At 44.4% G+C, this 20,867-nt stretch overlaps 1 protein-coding gene across 7 annotated transcripts; it reads right to left on the bottom strand.

Annotated features, from left to right (window-relative positions):
• Positions 1–845: 845 nt before the first annotated feature.
• Positions 846–15,797, bottom strand: LOC132885029 (uncharacterized). 7 transcript variants are annotated; one of them, XR_009654542.1, is made up of 7 exons: positions 15,634–15,797; positions 7,962–10,199; positions 5,667–5,714; positions 5,458–5,550; positions 1,227–1,486; positions 1,040–1,136; positions 846–941 (listed from the first exon to the last, which is right to left on the bottom strand). XR_009654542.1 is itself a non-coding variant. In XM_060919262.1 (2 exons), the coding sequence occupies exon 2, from the start codon at positions 9,017–9,019 to the stop codon at positions 8,183–8,185; it is 837 nt and encodes a 278-aa protein (XP_060775245.1). In that variant the 5' UTR covers positions 9,020–10,199; positions 15,634–15,797; the 3' UTR covers positions 7,643–8,182. The 7 variants fall into 7 exon arrangements, 1 of the variants encoding a protein (XP_060775245.1); XR_009654538.1 differs by having other exon boundaries at positions 1,040–1,486; XR_009654541.1 differs by having other exon boundaries at positions 846–937; positions 1,040–1,486.
• Positions 15,798–20,867: the final 5,070 nt, after the last annotated feature.

Genomic DNA, 20,867 nt, shown 5'->3' with positions numbered 1-20,867 from the left:
GTGCTGTTTGTGGTTATGTGGTTCTTTAGCTGCTAAGGAGAGGTGCAATTGAATGCAAGAGGATGATAAATCACTCAATAAACCTCTGAACAATTTGTGCCCCTCACTTCTAAAATGATGGCTACGCCCCTGTATCACACACACACTAAGCTTGGACTCACCTTACATGCACATAAAAAGAGGTGTGTTGATACACACACACACACACACACCTGCTACTTGAATAAGAACTTGTTCTTGATTCTTCTAGGATTCCTGTTCTTGGCTGGCAGGAGTGGAACCCAATGTAGTTTTCTGCTCATCGCGGTTGTAAAGAGTTGTTGTAACTTGCTAGATCCTTCCTGGCAGCTTGAACCAATTTGGCCATTTTCCTCTGACCTCTCAAGATGTTTCTACCTACAGAACTGTTGCTCACTCAATGTTTTTTTTTTTCACACTATTCTGGGTAAAGTCTAGAGGGGTGTGTGTGTGTGTGTGTGTGTGTGTGTGTGTGTGTGTGTGTGTGTGTGTGTGAGAGAGAAAACCCCAGGAGATCAGCAGTTTCTGAAATACTCAAACCAGTCCATCTGGCACCAACACCCATGACACAGTCAGAGATCACAATTTTTCTCATTCTGATGTTTGAAGTGAGCATTAACTTGTGCTGCTGTCAAGGGACTAGCTGGTGTGTGTGTGTGTGTGTGTGTGCGTGCGTGTGTGTGTGTGTGTGTGAGAGAGATATCCAAATTACATTAGTTGAATAAATTTAAAGTGAATAGAAGGGGATGATCAACCTCTTGTACCTAAAAACCTAACTGTAGCAATTCTCAGACTTTTTGGGGGGAACAGAGGAACTGGAAACAGGCTTCAGAACAGGTGTTCTTTATTTTTACACTTTTCAGTGACTGAACACACTACACATGCGATGGTGTGATGCTCCTCTCTCTCTCATTCCTGGCTGTCTGAAAGACACACAGAGACTCAGGTTAATAGGCAGCCAGTAATTAAACACAGGTGCACCTCATCACATATTACATGCTGGTTCAACCTGCCTCCTCACCATTCACAGCCGATGCTCGACCATGCCCCCACTGCCACATACCACCATTGCCTGATTCAGGCCGGGAAGCCATCTGGCCTGCAGCTGACTCCTCCTCCTGGTGGGAGAAATAATCTAACACCACCATCTGTGCCCCCTGGCCTGTGGACCACCTTGAATTTAAAGGGCTGAAGGGCCAGATACCTACAAGTGATCAGCACATTGGCATCCTTCATGTGGTGCAGCCACTGGAGCGGGGCATGGTCGAAACAGAGGGTTAATGGGCATCCAAGCACATACTAGCAGAGAGTGAGGACCACCCACTTGATGGCCAGACACTCCTTTTCTCTCGGGCTGTATTTTGACTCTCACATGAAGAGCTTGCGGCTGATGTACAGCATCGGATACTCCTCCCCCTCCACCACCTAGGACAAAACAGCCCCACAGTCCTCTGTCTGATGCATCAGTCTGTAACACAAAAGGGAGAGAAAAGTCAGGAGAATCCAACAGGGGGCCCCTGCACAAAACCTCCTTTACCTGAGAAAAAGCCTGTTCACATGGTTCCATTCACTGGACTGGCTCTAGCGCCCCCTTTTTAGTGAGGTCAGTCAGTGGGCTGGTGATGTCCAAAAAGTTAGACACAAACCGCCTATAATAGCCAGTCAGCCCCAGGAACTGCCTCACCCCAGTTTTGGTCTTAGGTTGCAGGCAGGCCGCAATTGCTGTAATCTTATCAATTTGGGGACGCACCTGCTCATGACCCAAGTGGAAGCCCAGATACTGTACTCCCACCCATCCAATTGCACACTTCTTCGGGTTTGCTGTGAGCCCAGTGTGCCTCAGCAACCTCAGAACCACCCTGAGATGTAAGTACCATTCCAAACCATTACAATCAATGATTTATATCATCTAAGTAGGTCGCTGCATATGCATTATGGGGAAGGAGAATTCGGTCCATGAGATGCTGAAATGTCACTGGAGCCCCAAACAGCCCAGAAGGAAGGGTGACAAATTGGTGTAAGCCAAATGGAATGGAAAAGACCACTTTCTTGCAAGATAATGGAGTCAAGGGGATCTGCCAGTATACCTTTTGTTAAATCCAGTGTCAAGTAAAAATGAGCCACGCCTAACTGATCAAGCAGTTCATCAATGCGAGGCATCGGATATGCATCAAATTTAGACCCCACATTGACTTTTTTTAAAATATATAGTCTACACAGAACTGGACCTACCTATTGGTCTTGGGAACCAAGGCCACCAGGCTGCTCTGGTTGCTGTGTGACTCCTCAATTACTCCCATCTTAAGCATTGCCTGGAGTTCTTCCCAAACCACATTTTTCTTGTGTTTGGGGAGCTTATATGGGTGGCTGCGCACCACCACCCCTGGTGGAGTTTCAATGTGGTGTTCTATGAGGTTAGTGCAACCAGGGATGGACAAGAATACATTGGAGAAATCCTCCTGCAATCCAATTACCTGTACTCTCTGGGACTATGAGTGGTGGTCTCCACAGGGGACCAAGGTGAATTGGGCTGCACTTTAGACTTATCTCTAGTCCCAGCTCTGCCCTATCTGGAACTACCATCACCAGAGCCACAGGAACCTCCTCTCTACCACCTCAATTTCCTGAAATCGTGGAAATTTGACGTCACCCCTGTCTGGCTATTTAACCTCATAGTCAACATCTCCAATTTACCATGTGACCTTGAAGGGCCCTTGCCACTTGGTGAACAATTCTGAACTTGAGGTAGGCAATAAAATGAAGACTTTATCTCCCAGTGTAAACTCCCTTAACCGTGCCCCTCTGTTGTACAGGTGAGCTTGACGTTCTTAGGTCTGTAGCAAATTCTCCTGGGTTTGGTGACTCGGTGCATGGAGTTTTGTGCTTAGATCAAGAACGTACCGAATTTCATTTTTACTTTGGGAAGAGGGGCCTTCTGAATTCTCTAATGATGTCCAAGACACCACATGGCTTGCGTCCATACAACAATTCAAAGGGGAAAACCCGGTGGAAGCTTGTGGGACCTCACGCACTACAAACAGAGGGTCAAGCTACCTGTCCCAATTTTTAGCATCCCCATAAACAAACTTACAAATCACATTCTTAAGTTTGGTTAAATTGTTTGACCAGCCCATCCATTTCTGGCTGATAAACACTAGTATGAATCAATTTAATCCCCCATAATTTGTATAATTTGCACAGTGGGTGTGACAAACATGGTGCCTTGCTCAGTCAGGATTTCTTTCAGAATCCTGACTCAGGAGATAATGCATAAGAGCACCTCTGCAACACTGTCTGCTGAGATATTGCGGAGCAGCACTGCTTCCAGATATCGCATTGCATAATCCACAATGACTAACATAAAGCAATACTCATGTGCAGATTGATCTAATGGCCCAATGAGATCCATGCCAATTCTTTCAAAGGGGATCTCCATCCGTGGCAATGAGTGCAATGGTGCTTTTGGTGTGGCTGCTAGATTCACCAGCTGGCATTCACAACATGCTGCACACCACCTCCAGACATCGACACAAATCCCTGGCCAATAGAAATGGGCCATGAGATGATTCAGTGTTTTATCCTGCCCCAAATGCCCAGCCATTGGATTATGATGAGCCGCATGGAATAAAAGTTCCCTGTGGCTCTTTGGGACCAACAACTGTGTCATCTTTTCTTTCATTTGAGTGTCCTGTGTCACTCAATACAGCCTATCCTTAATAATACAAAAGTATGGGAAGGAAAGTCTAATGTTAGGCTGGAGAATTTGACCATCAATTACCTTTACTTGGTCAAAGGCGTGTCTCAGACTTGTCACACGCCTGCTCCAATGGGAAGTTCTCTAAGGGATTCCCCAGAGAGGGAGGAGGGCTCTCCCCACTCTCTACATCATCATGACATGCTGCTGATGCAGATGGTCCTGGGACCCCCCCCATGTTGTGCGACTGCAGGACTTGCCCACTACCCTCTGTTTCTTTAATGTTTTAAACCCTGGTCAATCAGGACCCATAATCAGTGGGTGAGTGAGGTTCGAACTAACCACAGCCTCTACACTATGGTTTTCTCCCCAGAAGTGAATTATGATGGGCATTAGTGGATATTTGTGTATTCCTGTATGGTGTTCGGGTCTGTGGGACCAGTTTTCATTTTTTTATCAAAGGAACAATGATACAATTAATTATTTTTTTCAAACTCGGACTCATTGGCCTTGGCTCATTTTCTGTGAAGAACATATATCGGAACACATTTTCGATGACCACACACTGTACCCCCACACACACACATTTATATAACATACAGGATGTTCGGGTCCACTGGAACTGGGGCTAGTAAAAGTGTGTACCTTCACTCTGTCCTCCTCCTGTCTGGGCCTGCTGTTTGTTGTGTGTGTGTGTGTGTGTGTGTGTGAGAGAGAGAGAGAGTTTTGTGTTTCTGCCCCTGCCGTTCAAGCACCGACACCTGTCTGCTCTCACATTCTTACACATTTTACCCTCTGTCTTGCGGGAACCAAGACAGAAGTTCCCATAAATTGGGGGTAGGACACAATAAATTATAGCTTTTCCAATGTGGCTCCTTATCACAACTGATCAAGATGGCTAAAAGATTCTCTGAGGGACTTGCAAATGATTTTGGAAGAGAGAGAAGCTTTTGATGATGATGATGATGTAGAGGAAGACGTTTCAGAACGTGAGGATCACATTTCTGAAAATTCAGAGTCTGACAGTGACTTTGAAGAAGAGGATGAGATGGTGCATCAGTCAGTCCCAAAACAAAGATGAGCACGGGGATGATGTGTTGTATAGACTGACATGGTTACTGTATGTGTTCAGCTTGTGTTGTGTAAACTGAACTGAATGGGTTAAATTTCTAATGAAATTCAAATAAATAAAAGTCAGTTATGAAAAACCTCGCTTCATTTGTAAGTTTGAAGATAAACATCTTTTTTTCCACTCATATCTTGACTGTAATTGATTCTTTTTGTAAAATTACATTTTATTAAAAAACAAAAAAAAACGAGTAGCACTTTTTTTGTTTAAAATAAATGTAATCTAACAAAGGTAAAGGGCAAATATTAACCATATATGCTGTTTATGTTGCTTGTAATTGGGGTGAAGTAAACATCTGTTAAGTATTTAATATAAAATTAATTGTGTTGAATTTAAAGCACCAAAAGACAGTGGGTCTACCAGACCCACGAACACTGGTTGAGTAACAAAAATACGAACATCACACAAGGGGTATATCACCATGCACACACAACCTTCACCAACCGTGCATTTCCCAGTGCCCCACATTGAGTCAGGCTGTGATGTATGAAGATCTGACTGCAACCCAAATCCACCAAAGCCTGATGTGTACCCCCTCACGTACTCCCTATCCTGTATGTCCCGCTCGATCAGGGAAAGCCTGAGGTTCATCGGGGATGCAAATTGGTAGCCCCACCTCCTCATGGAAGTCCTGATCCTGTGCCTTCACTCTGTGCCTACAGTCCTGCCTGGGCTTGCTTGTGGTTCTGATGGGCATGGAGGAGTTAATCTGTGGGGGGGGGGGGGAGAGAGAGAGAGAGAGAGAGAGAGAGGGAGAGAGAGAGGGTGTTAATGGCGGCACAGACACGGACGGAGAAGGGAGAGTAGAAACACGGGGATACATACAGGTGCAGAGAGCAGGTTTCGGGGGAATTGGTCCCTGTTTCCATGGGGCTGGAGTAGGGGAGGGGCAAGGAGAGGGAGAAGGAGAAAGCAAAAGTGGAAGTGAGTGAGGGAGAGAGGAAGTTGTAACACAGATTACTTCTGGATATGCCATCAGATGATCCTTGGCCAGTTGGACTGCCTCCTTTGGTCACAGTGAAGCCATGTTGATGTCTCGTTAGGCAGTTGGGCAACAAACTGCTCCAGTGTCACTCACTCGACAATGGATGTGATGTCACACTCACCAGCCAACAGCCACTGCCAGCAGGCGTCTCAGAGCTGTTGGGCAAATGCGAACAGCTGGCCTACTTCGCCATAAGCCAGCAAGCGGAGGTGCTGGTGCTGTTCTGCAGGGCTGCAGCTGATCCACTGTAAGATGGCTCACTTCAGGTGGGGGTACTCCAGCATGGTGGTGGCTGGGAGCTGTCGAGCCACAAGCTGGGCTTCCCTCAACAGGAGCGGCAGTAGGTTAGCCACCCACTGTGAGGTTGGCCACGAGTCTGCCTCCACGACATGCTCAAACAGCTCAAGGAAGGCATCAGGGTCATCCTGCAGCCCCATTTTCACCAGCTTGATGGGCACGCTGGCTGCAGGAATGACAGCTGGAGCACCCGCAGACTGGACCCAGTTCCATATCGCCTGCCAGTCCTCTGCCTGGGCTTCGAGCAGAGCCTGGAAGTGCCAGCTCTGATCTACCATCAGCATGACGAGAGCATGCTGCTGGCACTGGAGGTTGTTGGTGAGCATTTGGAGGAGCTTTCTGACTGGTTCGGATCCCATGACGGCATTCGTTCCTCAGTCCCAGGTTTTGGTACCAGTGTAACAATTCTCAGACTTTTCATCTTTTGCCACATTCAAGTCACCACTACAAAAGACCAGGAAAGATCTCAGCCTCAGAAGCATGTGATTGTCTTGTGAAATTCATCAAGGTGAAGCTAGTGATGAAGCAGATTAAATGACATTAATCCTTAATGTTATGTTACTGTGTGTCCTTGGCCTTGCTTCTTTGTCAGACAGGTTCTTAAATATCCTCTGAATTGTTCTGGTACTACTCTCTTCTACTTATTCACATACTTTTGTAACAATCTGTGGGCATCCATGTAATACAGAAACTTTGGTGGAAGACATCACTGTATCTTTATTCATGTTGCATATTGACTTTAACTGTTAAGTTACATTGGTACTGAGGGGTTTTCGTTCTTCCACAGACTGGTACCAGTATCCAAGGTCATTTAGAGAGCATTACACAAAAAGTCTCCAGCTGCATCTACTTGCTGTTGGGCTGAAGAGAAGTAGGATCCAGTCTGATTTTGTTGTAACTGACCAACATCCTCTACCCTATTAGGCCTCTAATTAACTGGCCTGTATTGATGAGCTTTTCAAAGCTCATGTTCTGTTTGGCAGCTCATAATATCAATCCCAGTCTACTTTATGTATTAAGAGTAAAACAAATCTTGCCTTTTAAGTTCATTGCAATATTTCCAAAATAATGCTAATTTTTCAGTCGATATTGATGCATGATGTATTGGAAGGAGTCGCACATTATGACATGAAACTACTCATTCAGCAACTGATTGACAATTACACCACATCAGCAGATGTACACAGAAGTATTCAGAATTTTAACTATGGTTTCATGGAACAAAACAAACCTTTTGGTGTAACATTAGTAGGGTATTCCAATGGCTTGGGCTTAAATGCCATTCAGAACTGGTATTTACTGCATCATCTGCCCATTATGTTTGGAGAGCCTAATGATCAGCACTGGTATTTGTTCATTTTATTGCTCCAGATATTCAATATAGTATTTTTGTACTGTTCTTAAAGCCAACAGCCAGCTAAACTCATCTCAACAAATCCCTCAAGGAAGAGGCAGGTCTTGTAGTTAGCAAGGTTTATTGAAAAGAAGGTAAAACTGAAATAAATACAAATACAGCAAGCAAGTAAGTATAAAATAATATCTAAACATCAGGCAAGTATCAAATAATCAGGTAAGTATAACAATATCTACATTAATAGGTAGGACAGGTAGGTAACTCAATGCTATACTTAGCTTAGCTTCCATGCTAATTAGGTCTATGGTAAGTCACACAAAGGAATTGCTAACAATTTAGCTGAGTCATGAACCATTTCCAGTACATTAACTGCCTTACTGTTTTCACATGAATTAACTTATTTTCTCATGAAATGTTCAATTAAACTATTTATCTATTCATTAACTATTTATTTCCACAGGTAAATCAACATAAATGTACTTACTAGCAATGCCACACCAAAAGGAAAGATAAAGTTTCAGAGGAGCTGAGCTGACATGTGTCCTTCACCTTGAACAACTGAAAAATGGCTACTCCAGAAACAGGAAGTTACATCATACCAAAGTCTTAGAAATTAGAATGTCAAAATAAAAGCCCTTATCAAAATATGTTCCCCGTGGCATCACACTCCCCACCTGGCATCCCTAGATGCCACACCCCCTTAACCTAAACAGTCTCTGCCTCCAGGAGTAGAACCATGTCAGAGACAGGTCTCAGGTAAGTCTTCGGCGGATGATGAGATGCGACCTTGACGTCCACTTTTCTGACAAGTCCATCATCACTTAGGAAGGTCTTCTCAACTCTTCCAATGGACCACTCATTTCTTCTGGCTTGCTTGTCTTTCAATAGCACTATGTCTCCTTCCTTGAGGTTTGGTTTCTTAGCGTGCCACTTCTGCCTAGCTTGAAGTACGCTCAAGTACTCCCATCTCCATCTTGCCCAGAATGTCTCTGCTAAGGCCTGTACTCTCTTCCATTTCTGCTTCAACACACTGGCCTCTGAGCCGGCTGCAGGAGGAGCTGGTGGGGTACCACTCTTCTGCGTGAGCAGCATCGCTAGAGTAAATATCAGCAGCGCTTCAGGATCTGAGGAGACTGGTATTAATGGCCTGGAGTTGATTACAGCAGTGACTTCTGCCATGAACGTGCACAGGACTTCGTGAGTGACCTTTGACCTTCCAGTTTGGAGCAACATAGAATCAAGGATGCGACGTGCTGTACCTATCATGCGCTCCCAGCTCCCACCCATATTGGAGGCATGCGGCTGGTTGAAGACCCAGATGCACCTCTGAGAGCACAGGTAAGTATTCACACTTTCTTCCTCAGCTTCTGTTGCAGCCTTCAAGTTTGAGTTGGCACCTGCAAAGTTCATTCCACGATCTGAACGTAGCTGTTTCGCTGGTCCCCTAATTGCGAAGAACCTGCGGAGGGCATTGATGCAGCTTGAGGCACTCATTGTCTCAATCACTTCTATGTGGACATGCACGTGAACAGTACTGCCCATCTCTTACTGTTGGCACTACCACCTCGGGTCCGTCGGGTTACGACCTCCCAGAGTCCGAAGACGTCCAACCCTATGTAGATGGAGGTTCCTGCTTTAGGCGCTCTTGAGGAAGGTCCGCCATCTGCTGCTGTTCCAGTTTGCCACGCAACCGCCTGCATATTACACACTTGAACACCACGCTGCTGATGGCTCGCTTGACTCCCACTATCCATAGACCACTTGCACGCACTGCTCCTTCAGTGAAGTGCCTTCCTTGGTGTTGCACTCTGAAGTGGTGGTGACGAATGAGCAATGTGGCAACATGGTGCTTGCCAGGAATAAGGAGTGGGTGAGACTCATCAGTCGGCAAGTTCGAGTGAGTGATTCGGCCTCCGACACGTAGCAGACCCTCTGCATCTAACACAGGGTGAAGTTTCTTCAGAGGACTGTGTGCAGGTAAGTCTTGTCCCTGCTGAATACATCTTATCTCATCTGCGTACACCTCATGCTGTACAGTTTTGATGATGACGCGCTCTGTGGCAGTAAGCTCTGAAGCTGTTACTCCTTTCTTGCAGAGATGCCATCCGACACATCCTGTGTCAGGTGAGAATTCGTGGAAACTCTGGGCTATGTGCCTCAGACGTGCTACAGCTCTTGTCAGACGCTCCCAGGATGAAAACCTCTCAAAGCATTGTGAGTCCAGCTCCTGCAGAGACTCCTGCCATCTCTGCCACTTGAGGAACTTCTCATCAGATAATCAAATCAAATCAAGTTTATTTGTACAGCGCTTTTAACAATAAACATTGTCGCAAAGCAGCTTTACAGAATTTGAATGACTTAAAACATGAGCTAATTTTATCCCTAATCTATCCCCAATGAGCAAGCCTGTGGCGACGGTGGCAAGGAAAAACTCCCTCAGACGACATGAGGAAGAAACCTCGAGAGGAACCAGACTCAAAAGGGAACCCAACCTCGAGAGGAACCAGACTCAAAAGGGAACCCATCCTCATTTGGGCAACAACAGACAGCCTGACTATAATATTAACAGTTTTAACAGGTATAACCCTCAACTGTCCTCATGGGGCCGTCCTTCACAGGAGTGGGGCGATAAAACTCCGACCAGACACAGGGCACCAGGATGGATCAAGCAGGTCCGAGGGGCAGAAGAGGCCAGCATCTCAATCCCAGGATCAACATGTAACTCAGAGGGACAGATTGGGGGGGGGGGGGGGGGGAAGAGAGAGAGAGAAAGAAAACACGTTGTTAGGTATGCCCTAAAAATGACAAGTATTAAATCTGTGTGGTAGGCTCGCAGAGACGAGAGTCTTTACATCAAGCATAACACACAATGGCATGTTAATATGGTAAAAAATATATCATGACTGCATAATGGCGTATCCCAGTCTGTACCTTGGGACACTAATTCTCTCAGGAGAAACCTGCCTTGAATCGTCATGGGTGCTAAGAATCCGAGCGGATCAAATAAGCTGTTAATTGTGGACAGAACGCCTCTGTGTGTAAAAGGCTTCTGTGACTTAGGAATGGTGAACGTGAAGGTGTCCTTAGTCATGTCCCAGGCAACACTTAGACTGCGCTGGACAGGTAAGTCATCAACAGCAAGATTTAAAGCCTCGATGCTCTTGGCCCGATCGTCTGCAGGAAAAGCTTCCATAACCTCTGCTTTATTGGAGGCAATCTTGTGAAGCTTTATGTTGTAGCACTTCAGCAACTGCTGAGCTTGCGTCAAGACATCCACGGCTTTGGCTTCTGAGGGAAAGGACCAGAGGACATCAACGTAGAAGTCAGTCTTGATAAACTCAGAGATGTCACTACCAAAGTCCTTCTCTCCCTCTTGGGCTGATCTTCTCAACCCATAGGTTGCAACTGCCAGTGACGGGCTGTTCCCGAACACGTGAACTGTCATGCAGTAATCTACCACTTCATTCTCAGGGTTGTTGTCCTTAAGCCACAGGAAGCGTAATACATCCCTGTGTTCCTCCTTCACAAAGAAACAGTAGAACATCTGTTTGATGTCTGCGGTAACTGCTACCGGGTCTTTCCGGAACCTTAGAAGCACTCCGAGAAGGCTATTGTTGAGGTTGGGACCCTGAAGCAAGATGTTGTTCAGGGACACTCTCTCAAAGCTAGCGCTTGAGTCAAACATGACCCAGATCTTCCTGGGCTTCTGGGGATGGTACACCCCAAAGATAGGAAGGTACCAAGCTTCTTTTCCATCCTCTAAAGGCGGTACCCGCTCTGCATGGTGATTATCCAAAATCCCTTGCATGAACTGTAGGAAATCTTCCTTCATATTGGGTTGCCTCTGGAAGTTGCGCTGCAGTGACATGAAGCGTTCATTTGCATACCGCTTGTTGTTAGGGAGTAGTTTCCTTGGGGTCCGAAACAGCAGTGGTGCTACCCAACTTCCGCTGTCATCCCTGACAAACTCTTTGTCCATTAGTTGCAGGAACGTCAGATCATCAATAGATGGTGCTAGATGATAGTCCTTGTCAGACCTCAAGAAGACTGTTCTGCCCAGGTGGTCCTCTTGTCGCACAGTAGCATATGACCAAGGGCTATCTTGCTTGAAGCTCTGACTCAAGTGTTCTTTGACTCGGACAACATTCAAACAAGGATCCATGCAGCTTGGACAGCCATTTTTCCATAAAGCATGTCTTGAATGTGTTCACTGTTTTTGGAGAGTGAGCTCCACTCAAACAGACATCGCCGACAATCACCCACCCAAGGTCATGCTTCTGGGCAAAGGGTTCGCTTGGTGGGCCATTGTATTGCTGACGTACTTTGTGGACCTGCAGTATGTCCTGTCCTAACAGCAGCCAAATCTCTGCAGAGTCATCCAGAGCAGGTATCCTGTCAGCTATGCGTTGCATGTGGCTGTGGTGGTATGCTGCCTCTGGAGTGTGAATTTCTGCTCTACTGTTAGGAACGTTATTACACTCTATCAGAGTAGGAAGGGGAATGCTCAATTCTCCTGTAAGTGGCTCGACCACATAGCCATTTGCCCTCCTTCCAGTGACATTGGTGGCTCCTGCACATGTCGTGAGGATGTATGGCAGTGATGGCCCTTCAATGTGGAAAGCTTCGAAGAACTCAGTCTTTGCCAATGAAACGTTGTTTTGATCATCTAAGATCACATACATCCTCTTCATCTCATGGTGATGACCTTCTGGATATACATTGACTAGACATATCTTTGAACAAGACTTGCCTTTGAAGCCCTGACCACAAACTTGTGTGCACATGGTCATCACAGTTGAGCCTGATGCATCATCAGACTGCTCTGACATCCTTTAACTCCCCACCATGGTCTTTGGAGGGGCTTTGCAGTTTAGGTCCCTTTGGAGTAGGCCCTGGATGCAGTGCGGCAAGGTGTTTCTCACTGTTGCATTCTGCACACTTTATAGCAACATCACAGTTCTTAGCCATGTGTGAGACTGACGCACAGCAGCAGAAACATACACCATTGTCCTTCAGGAACTTCTTCCTGTCGTCGAGCAGCATAGCTCTGAAGCTCTTACATTTTCTTAGTGGATGGGGTTTCTTATGTATCGGACAATGTACGTTTGGGTCCTCTGTTTGCTTTGTTCCACTTTCTGTTGTTTCCTTGGAAACGTTGGTTTTGTGAACTGTGACTTGGTTTTTGTTATTTAGGTTTCCTGTCTTTTCCTTTTTCAAGGTAGGTGCTGCGGAGCTGCAGGTGTTGAAACTCAGGTCATTTCTTGCCTTGGCCTCCCTTCTTATGAAGTCAGAGAACACTACAAACGGCGGAAATACAACTCCTTTCTCTTCCTTATACTTTGATCCAAATGTCATCCATTTCTCTTGCAGATAGAATGGCAACTTTTCCACAATGGGACCAACTCCTCTTGTTGTGTCCAGGTATGCTAACCCCTGGAGGTAGCTGTCTTGTTTAGCAGCTTCAAGTTCTAGCACCAAGTCTGCCAGCTCACTAAGCCTGTGGTTGTCCTGGTTGGAAATCTTGGGAAAGTTATCCAGTTTAGCAAACAACGCCTTCTCAATAGCCTCTGGAGCTCCATATCATTCCTCCAGCCTGGTCCAAATCAGTCTAAGAGCAGCAGATGGGTGGCCGATACTAACCGCTTTCATCCTGCGTGCTAACTGACTTGACTCAGGGCCTAACCATTTAATGAGAAGGTCAACTTCATCATTGGCTGAGATCTCTAAGCCCTGCAACACACTGGCGAATGTTGCCTTCCAGCTGAGGTAGTTTTTGGGTTGGTCATCGAAGCGACTCAGTCCACTTGTTACCAGCTGACTCCTTATCAGAAACTTAGCTAGATCTGATATGTTGCCATTTACATCCTGGCTGGGTGGATGGTGTAGTGAATAGGAATTAACCCCTGATTCTCTTTTGGGGTGAGGCTGGTTGACTCCCTGTGAGTATTGGTAATATAAGGTGTTAGGCTGTGACCCACGTTGCTCTCTGTTGATCTGATGTGATACAGGAGGCTGCATGTGTTCATGATGCAATACGGGAGGCTGCATACGTGTGTGATGCAACACTAGAGGTTGCATAAATGGCTGCGATGCAGGAAGCTGAATATGGGCGTGATGCGGTCTGAGGCGTTGCTGGATCCCATCATCTGGAAGGGTGCTCGGTTGTGCTGGAGTGGAAGCATCGTGCCCATCAATGTGCATGGGTTGGGCAGTTAGTTGTGGTGATTGAGAGGTTGAATCCAATTATTCTTCTAAATGGCTTTCTGCAACATGAGTGTGCTTAATAACATATTTGCTGACTTTCTCTTGTGCATTCTGTTCCTTGGGTAATGACTCAAAATCTGCCAAACTACCATGAGAGCTTCCTTCAGCAGCAGCAGCTTCCATGACGAGTGCTTTAGCGATAGCTGCGTCTGAGTCTCTCTCTTGACTGAGTGCCTCCAATTCAGCTTCTAGACGAGCTCTCTCAATCAGTGCGTTTACATGCACATAGAGAGAATCGAATTTCTGCCGTTGCTCGACTGAAATCGAAGTTCAAAATGCCATGTATACACCTTAATTCGGCTGAAATTGAACCGAACTTGATTTCTCGGAATCGAGCTACACGACCTAGATTATGCGATTTCTGCCGAGCTACTTAGTGCATGTATACCCTATTGAGCTACGTATTCGAGCTACTTACTTCAGCACTGCCCCTTCCGGAAGTGACGAGTGACGAGACCACAAGGGAAACACAACAGCCTCGGTCGGCATGACAACGAATCATGACAATGGCATGAATCTTTTCTTTTTGTGGCATTGTTTGCACTGTTAAAATTTAGCTCACTTACTGTATCACCAAATACATCTGTACAGCTGTTACATAGCTGTGAATTGTGTACATAAACAAGTCATTGTATTTGTGTGTATATATATATATATATATATATATATGTCCAACATCTGAAGAATGTCAATAAAAACAAAACAATTGAACTTTGTGTGTTTATTAAGACATAAGTTAAATTGTAAGCAAAAAATATATATTTTTTTGTAAGCAAAAAATGGACTTTAGAAAATTATTATTGTGCAAAATAAGTTGTCTTACAAAACAGTGGTCTGCGCCAGACAGTTTGTAGCCATACAGTCTGTTAGAGCAAGCCTAACAGCTTGAACACGGAACTGCCAGTGTTGCCAGATTGGGGGTTTTAAGTGCATTTTAGCGGATTTGAACATGTTTTGGGCTGGAATACGTCAGCAGTATCTGGCAACACTATAGCTCTTCTTCATGATGACAACCGGAAGTGTACCAACACGATGGGGCATGTAGCGCCACGTGTGGCTCGGGTGCACAATGCACCTTGCACAATAGCCCGATTTCACTTGTGCATGTAGGATTGGATTTCTCTGGCAGCCCTGCTGGGACCCTTTGCTCGATTACTGACAGCAGCTCGATTTGGACGTGCATGTAAACGTACTGAATTTTTAGCTCCTTTTCTTTCCTGCTGTAGGCTGCTCTAGCCTTAACTGCTTCAGCATCTGCCCATGTCTGCACAGCTGCCATGCTAATTGCTGAAGCCCATGAGCCTTTGGTTCGGTGAGAGCCGGATACCTGGGATCTAACCTCCAAAGATTGTTCCTCAGTGTCCTTTTACACTTCTTGTACAGAAAGCTCTTACTGAATCTCTCTATCTTCATCCATCTTCTGATGAGAGGCTGCCATTTTACTGTACTGTTCTTAAAGCCAACAGCCAGCTAAACTCATCTCTTCAACAAATCCCTCAAGGAAGAGGCAGGTCTTGTAGTTAGCAAGGTTTATTGAAAAGAAGGTAAAACTGAAATAAATACAAATACAGCAAGTAAGTATAAAATAATATCTAAACATCAGGCAAGTATCAAATAATCAGGTAAGTATTACAAAATATCTACATTAATAGGTAGGACAGGTAGGTAACTAAATGCTATACTTAGCTTAGCTTCCGTGGTAATTAGGTCTATGGTAAGTCACACAAAGGAATTGTTAACAATTTAGCTGAGTCATGAACCATTTCCAGTACATTAACTGCCTTACTGTTTTCACATGAATTAACTTATTTTCTCATGAAATGTTCAATTAAACTATTTATCTATTCATTAACTATTTATTTCCACAGGTAAATCAACATAAATGTACTTACTAGCAATGCCACACCAAAAGGAAAGATAAAGTTTCAGAGGAGCTGAGCTGACATGTGTCCTTCACCTTGAACAACTGAAAAATGGCTACTCCAGAAACAGGAAGTTACATCATACCAAAGTCTTAGAAATTAGAATGTCAAAATAAAAGCCCTTATCAAAATATGTTCCCCGTGGCATCACAGTTCATCTCATCTCATCTCATTATCTGTAGCCGCTTTATCCTTTTCTACAGGGTCGCAGGCAAGCTGGAGCCTATCCCAGCTGACTACGGGCGAAAGGCGGGGTACACCCTGGACAAGTCGCCAGGTCATCACAGGGCTGACACATAGACACACACAACCATTCACACTCACATTCACACCTACGGTCAATTTAGAGTCACCAGTTAACCTAACCTGCATGTCTTTGGACTGTGGGGGAAACCGGAGCACCCGGAGGAAACCCACGCGGACACGGGGAGAACATGCAAACTCCGCACAGAAAGGCCCTCGCCGGCCACGGGGCTCGAACCCGGACCTTCTTGCTGTGAGGCGACAGCGCTAACCACTACACCACCGGGCATCACAGTTTTCCTCAGTTATATCCACTGGTATCATCATTTATTTGAAACACCTGAGTATACAGCACCACAGTTTGTTTATACATTTGTTTCCTGATAAGAAATTGTTGCAAAATCATACTTGCATGATGAATTATCCCAATCATATGCAGAAAATTGGACCAGGGCTACATAGTTTGTGAATGCATTATGAAGTGAAGAATAACCTTTTTAAAAAGCAGTTGAAAAGCTTTAAAAATATAATGAAAACAATACAAAAAAACCCACCCATGCCTAATGGCTTGCATGTGGCAAACATTTGATCTAAATGACATAAAATTAGGTCCTGACAAAATGGCCCCCATGAATGAAATAGAAGACAGTGCTGAGATGTCTGAGAAACTTTATGTGCCTGTTTGGACTGTTATGTGCCTGTTTCACTTAATGTGAAATGGGTGAATCACTTTCAAAATATTTATCAGGCAGGGTTAGCTGTTTTTGTTCAAGTTGAAAGTTAACAGGCATGTGTTTCATGTTAAACCTGCAAAACCTGATGAGAGACACCAGCTTAAAAGAATTGAGGAATGTGTAAAGGTCATTAGACACTGGATACTTATAAATTTCCTTCTGCTTAACTCTGACAAGACTGAAGTACTTGTACTAGGACCACATGCAGCTAGAAGTAAGTTTTCTGATTACACAGTAACTCTGGATGGCCTTTCTCTTTCTTCACGTGCAGCAGTAAAAGACCTCGGAGTGATTATTGACCCCAGTCTTTCATTCGAAACTCACATTGATAACATCACCCGGATAGCTTTCTTTCATCTCAGAAATATTGCTAAGATAAGAAATTTAATGTCACTACACGACACAGAAAAACTAGTTCATGCTTTCGTTACCTCCAGGTTGGATTATTGTAATGCCTTACAGTTTGGATGTTCCAATAAGTGCATAAACAAGCTCCAGTTAGTTCAAAATGCAGCAGCAAGAGTTCTTACTAGAACTAGAAAATATGACCACATCACCCCGTCTTATCCACACTGCATTGGCTCCCAATCAAATTTTGTATTGATTATAAAATACGGGGCGGCACGGTGGTGTAGTGGTTAGCGCTGTCGCCTCACAGCAAGAAGGTCCTGGGTTCGAGCCCCGGGGCCAGCGAGGGCCTTTCTGTGTGGAGTTTGCATGTTCTCCCCGTGTCCGCGTGGGTTTCCTCCGGGTGCTCCGGTTTCCCCCACAGTCCAAAGACATGCAGGTTAGGTTAACTGGTGACTCTAAATTGACTGTAGGTGTGAATGTGAGTGTGAATGGTTGTGTGTGTCTATGTGTCAGCCCTGTGATGACCTGGCGACTTGTCCAGGGTGTACCCCGCCTTTCGCCCGTAGTCAGCTGGGATAGGCTCCAGCTTGCCTGCGACCCTGTAGAAGGATAAAGCGGCTAGAGATAATGAGATGAGATGAGATTATAAAATACTACTATTGACCTTTAAAGCACTGAATGGTCTCACACCACAGTACCTGATAATATAGATTTAAAGGTGGACTACAGCAAGTTTGAAATCAAAAGCATAGTAAAGCAGAGAATGAGAGAAAGATGGCAAACCCTATGGCCGTGGTTCTCAAACTTTTTTCACCAAGTACCACCTCAGAAAAGACTTGGCTCTCCAAGTACCACCATAATGACCAACATTAAAATACAGTAGCGTAGTAGGTCTAAGTATTCATTAAAAACAAGGCGGAGGTTTTATTTAACAAGTATATTTAATATTGTTGGCCACTGTAATATTACGCACAGTACTTTGAACAGTAACACTGTGTTTAAATATAGGAAAATAAAACACTGTCCTTAAATAATGAATCAAATAAAATTAATTGCACATAAAAGTTTAACTCTCTGGCAGCTTTCTCTCCACACATGATACGTGTCATCTCTTTGGCTAATGGTAAACACAGCAGTTCCCCGATTGTGTGCGGCTTACCGGCTCTGGCGATCAGGAGGCTGGCACGATATGAAGCTTCCTGTGCTTTGGCTACGGGTGTACCATAGGACAAAATGGTGGACTTGGACTGCTTCAGTTCATCACGTTTTCTTTAAAAAATCCATTGGTTTGTCCTTTAGTGCTGTGTGTTTGGTTGTAAGATGCTGTTCGAGATGCGATGGTTTCATGGACTCATTGCTCAGAATGTCGCTGCATACAACACACTGCGGCCTGGGCAGCTCCTCTGTCCCGCTCCAAATGAATCCCAGTTTTATGTATTTTTCGTCATACTTCCTCCTTACTGGTTTCTGCCGTTTCCTAGCAGTTCTGGGGCTGGTTTTGCCACTGTCGTTAGCATCCGCGCTCGGCTCACACACGTCCTCTTCAGTTCTCCCTCTCTCCTGATCCATGCTCCCATTCGTGGATTTAAGCCACGACAGTAATTTTGTCGTACTCGTCATAATTAGCAAAGCCACCTCCACCTGTTCCCATCACAGCCTAGTCTACCAATGGCGGATAACCGTCTGTCAGCAGAACCGGCAGGAATGCGTACGTATGCTACGTATGGCTACCCAGAAGCACTTGCAAACTTTTTTAAATTATTAACTTAATTTGTATTTCCTTTCATTTTCTTGTCATCGGTTGATAAGATATTTTCATCCATTCAGATATTATGGATAGTATTTCACTTTTTTTTAATTTATATTTAATTAAGTGATTCTTTGGCGTACCACTAGTGGTACGCATACCACAGTTTGAGAATCTCTGCCCTATGGGATAGTGGGCAAACTGGAAGACACTTCCATAATATCCAGGGCATCTTAGGACGGTCTAGATCTTCAAACAGGAGTAAGGGGGAGGAAGATATGCTCTCTAGAATGATATTTGGACACACAAGACTAAACAGTACTTTAGCGATAATTAAAAAACATGCTGATGGAAACTGTGAGTTCTGTGGTAGCCCAGAGTCTGTAGAGCATGTGCTCTGTCATTGTCCCAAGTATCAAGAAGAAAGACAAATATTAATGGAACAGCTGGAAAGGGAAAAGTTGAGACTAGACCTGAAGGAAATTTTACGAAGAAGTTCAGGAGATATTTGCTATCATCAACTTTGTGTGTAGATTTCTCAAAAATACAGGCCTTATTCACAGAATTTAGTTCTTTTCCCTCTTTTATTATTTCCCAATTTTATTTTATTTTAGTTTATTTCTTTATTTTCTTTATTTACTCCCATCCTTATAGGGATAGAATAGGCTTCTGAACCACACCCCAGTCCAGCAAGTGGCGGTAATGCTGCTTTTATGCTAAGCTGCCAACCGCCATAAAAAACAAAAAAGAAGAACACCACAGTACCTGAGTGAACTTCTGCTCCTCTATGACCCGCCACGCCTACTTAGATCAAAAGGTGCAGGCTATCTGCTGGTATCTCATATAGTGAAGGCTACATCAGGGGGCAGAGCCTTTTCTTACAAAGCCCCACAGTTATGGAACAGACTTCCAAGTAGTATTTTGGAATTAGACACAGTCTCAGTGTTTAAGTCTAGGATGAAAACATATCTGTTTAGTCAAGCCTTTTGTTAATGGTGTTTATGAGGTAAAGATGTAGATCTGGACGGTCCTCAGACATAGTTTGTTTTGGTAAACTGGGATGTATGGATGCTGTCAGTCCCCACTCGCTTGCTCACTTGAGTTTGTTGACAGTGTAGTGGCTGGCTGCTTTATGTCCCGGCGCTCCTTCATGCCTGTGTTACCTTCTGACTCTCCCCTTTTAGATATGCTGTCATAGTTAGTTGCCGGAGTCCCTGCTTGTACTCAGTGCAATATGTATACTGTTCCTACTTATTCAGGTGACATTGGGCATACCTAACAACCTGTGTTTTCTCTCTCTCCCCCCCCACCCCCCAATCTGTCCATCTGAGATACATGTCGGTCCTGGGATCAAGATGCTGACCTCTTCTGCCCCTCGGACCTGCCTGATCCATCCTGGTGCCCTGTGTCTAGTTGGAGTCTCATTGTATCGCTCCTGTGCACTGTAAGCCCGGATAAGTTGAGTTTACTTAAAAAATTTGAGGAAAGTGGTTGCCTTAAAAAAATTAAGTAATGTATAATCAAAACTTGAGTGAATTAAACTTAAATGCTTGATGGGAATGGAATTGCTATTTTAAGTACAACACACTAGATACCAAGTTGATTTAACTTAAAATCTTTTGCTAAACCAATTGCTTTGTATAATCATTAAATGTAACATATTAAGTTCATTACACTAAATGCCAAGTTGGTTTAATGCAATATAAATAGCAATATTAACTTTAATGAACAAAAAAATAAAACAAATGTACATTCTTTTTCTCTTTTATTTTACTGTAGATAGCACATTTACAAAAAAAAAGGAGCAGAAAAAAAACAATCAAATCCTGGATTCACAAGACTGACAGCATGGTGTTCATCTTTCTTAATGGCAGGACTGAGAAAATATGCATATACTATATAAGATTTTCACTGACAGAAATATTTACTTTCAGAGAGAGAGGGAGAGAGAGACAGGAGGGCAGAGAGAGAGAGGATGGAAAAGGTAAGCAATAGTGATGAACTGACACACCAAAAACCTACTTAACCAAATAACATGTCCAAATAAATCCAAACAAATGACAGTAACTGGATCATTAACCCATGATATCACTGCCCACATCATCAGACAAAGTGAAAACAGCGCACAA

The sequence above is a fragment of the Neoarius graeffei genome, chromosome 4 (assembly GCF_027579695.1).
Source record: "Neoarius graeffei isolate fNeoGra1 chromosome 4, fNeoGra1.pri, whole genome shotgun sequence".
Classification (NCBI taxonomy): domain Eukaryota; kingdom Metazoa; phylum Chordata; class Actinopteri; order Siluriformes; family Ariidae; genus Neoarius; species Neoarius graeffei.
The sequence above is the reverse complement of the archived record's forward strand: the minus strand, read 5'-3'. Positions and strand labels throughout refer to the sequence as shown.

Bases quoted from the DNA above. Each gene is read 5' to 3' on its own strand.
- LOC132885029 (XM_060919262.1), bottom strand. From the start codon at position 9,019: ATGGGCAGTACTGTTCACGTGCATGTCCACATAGAAGTGATTGAGACA.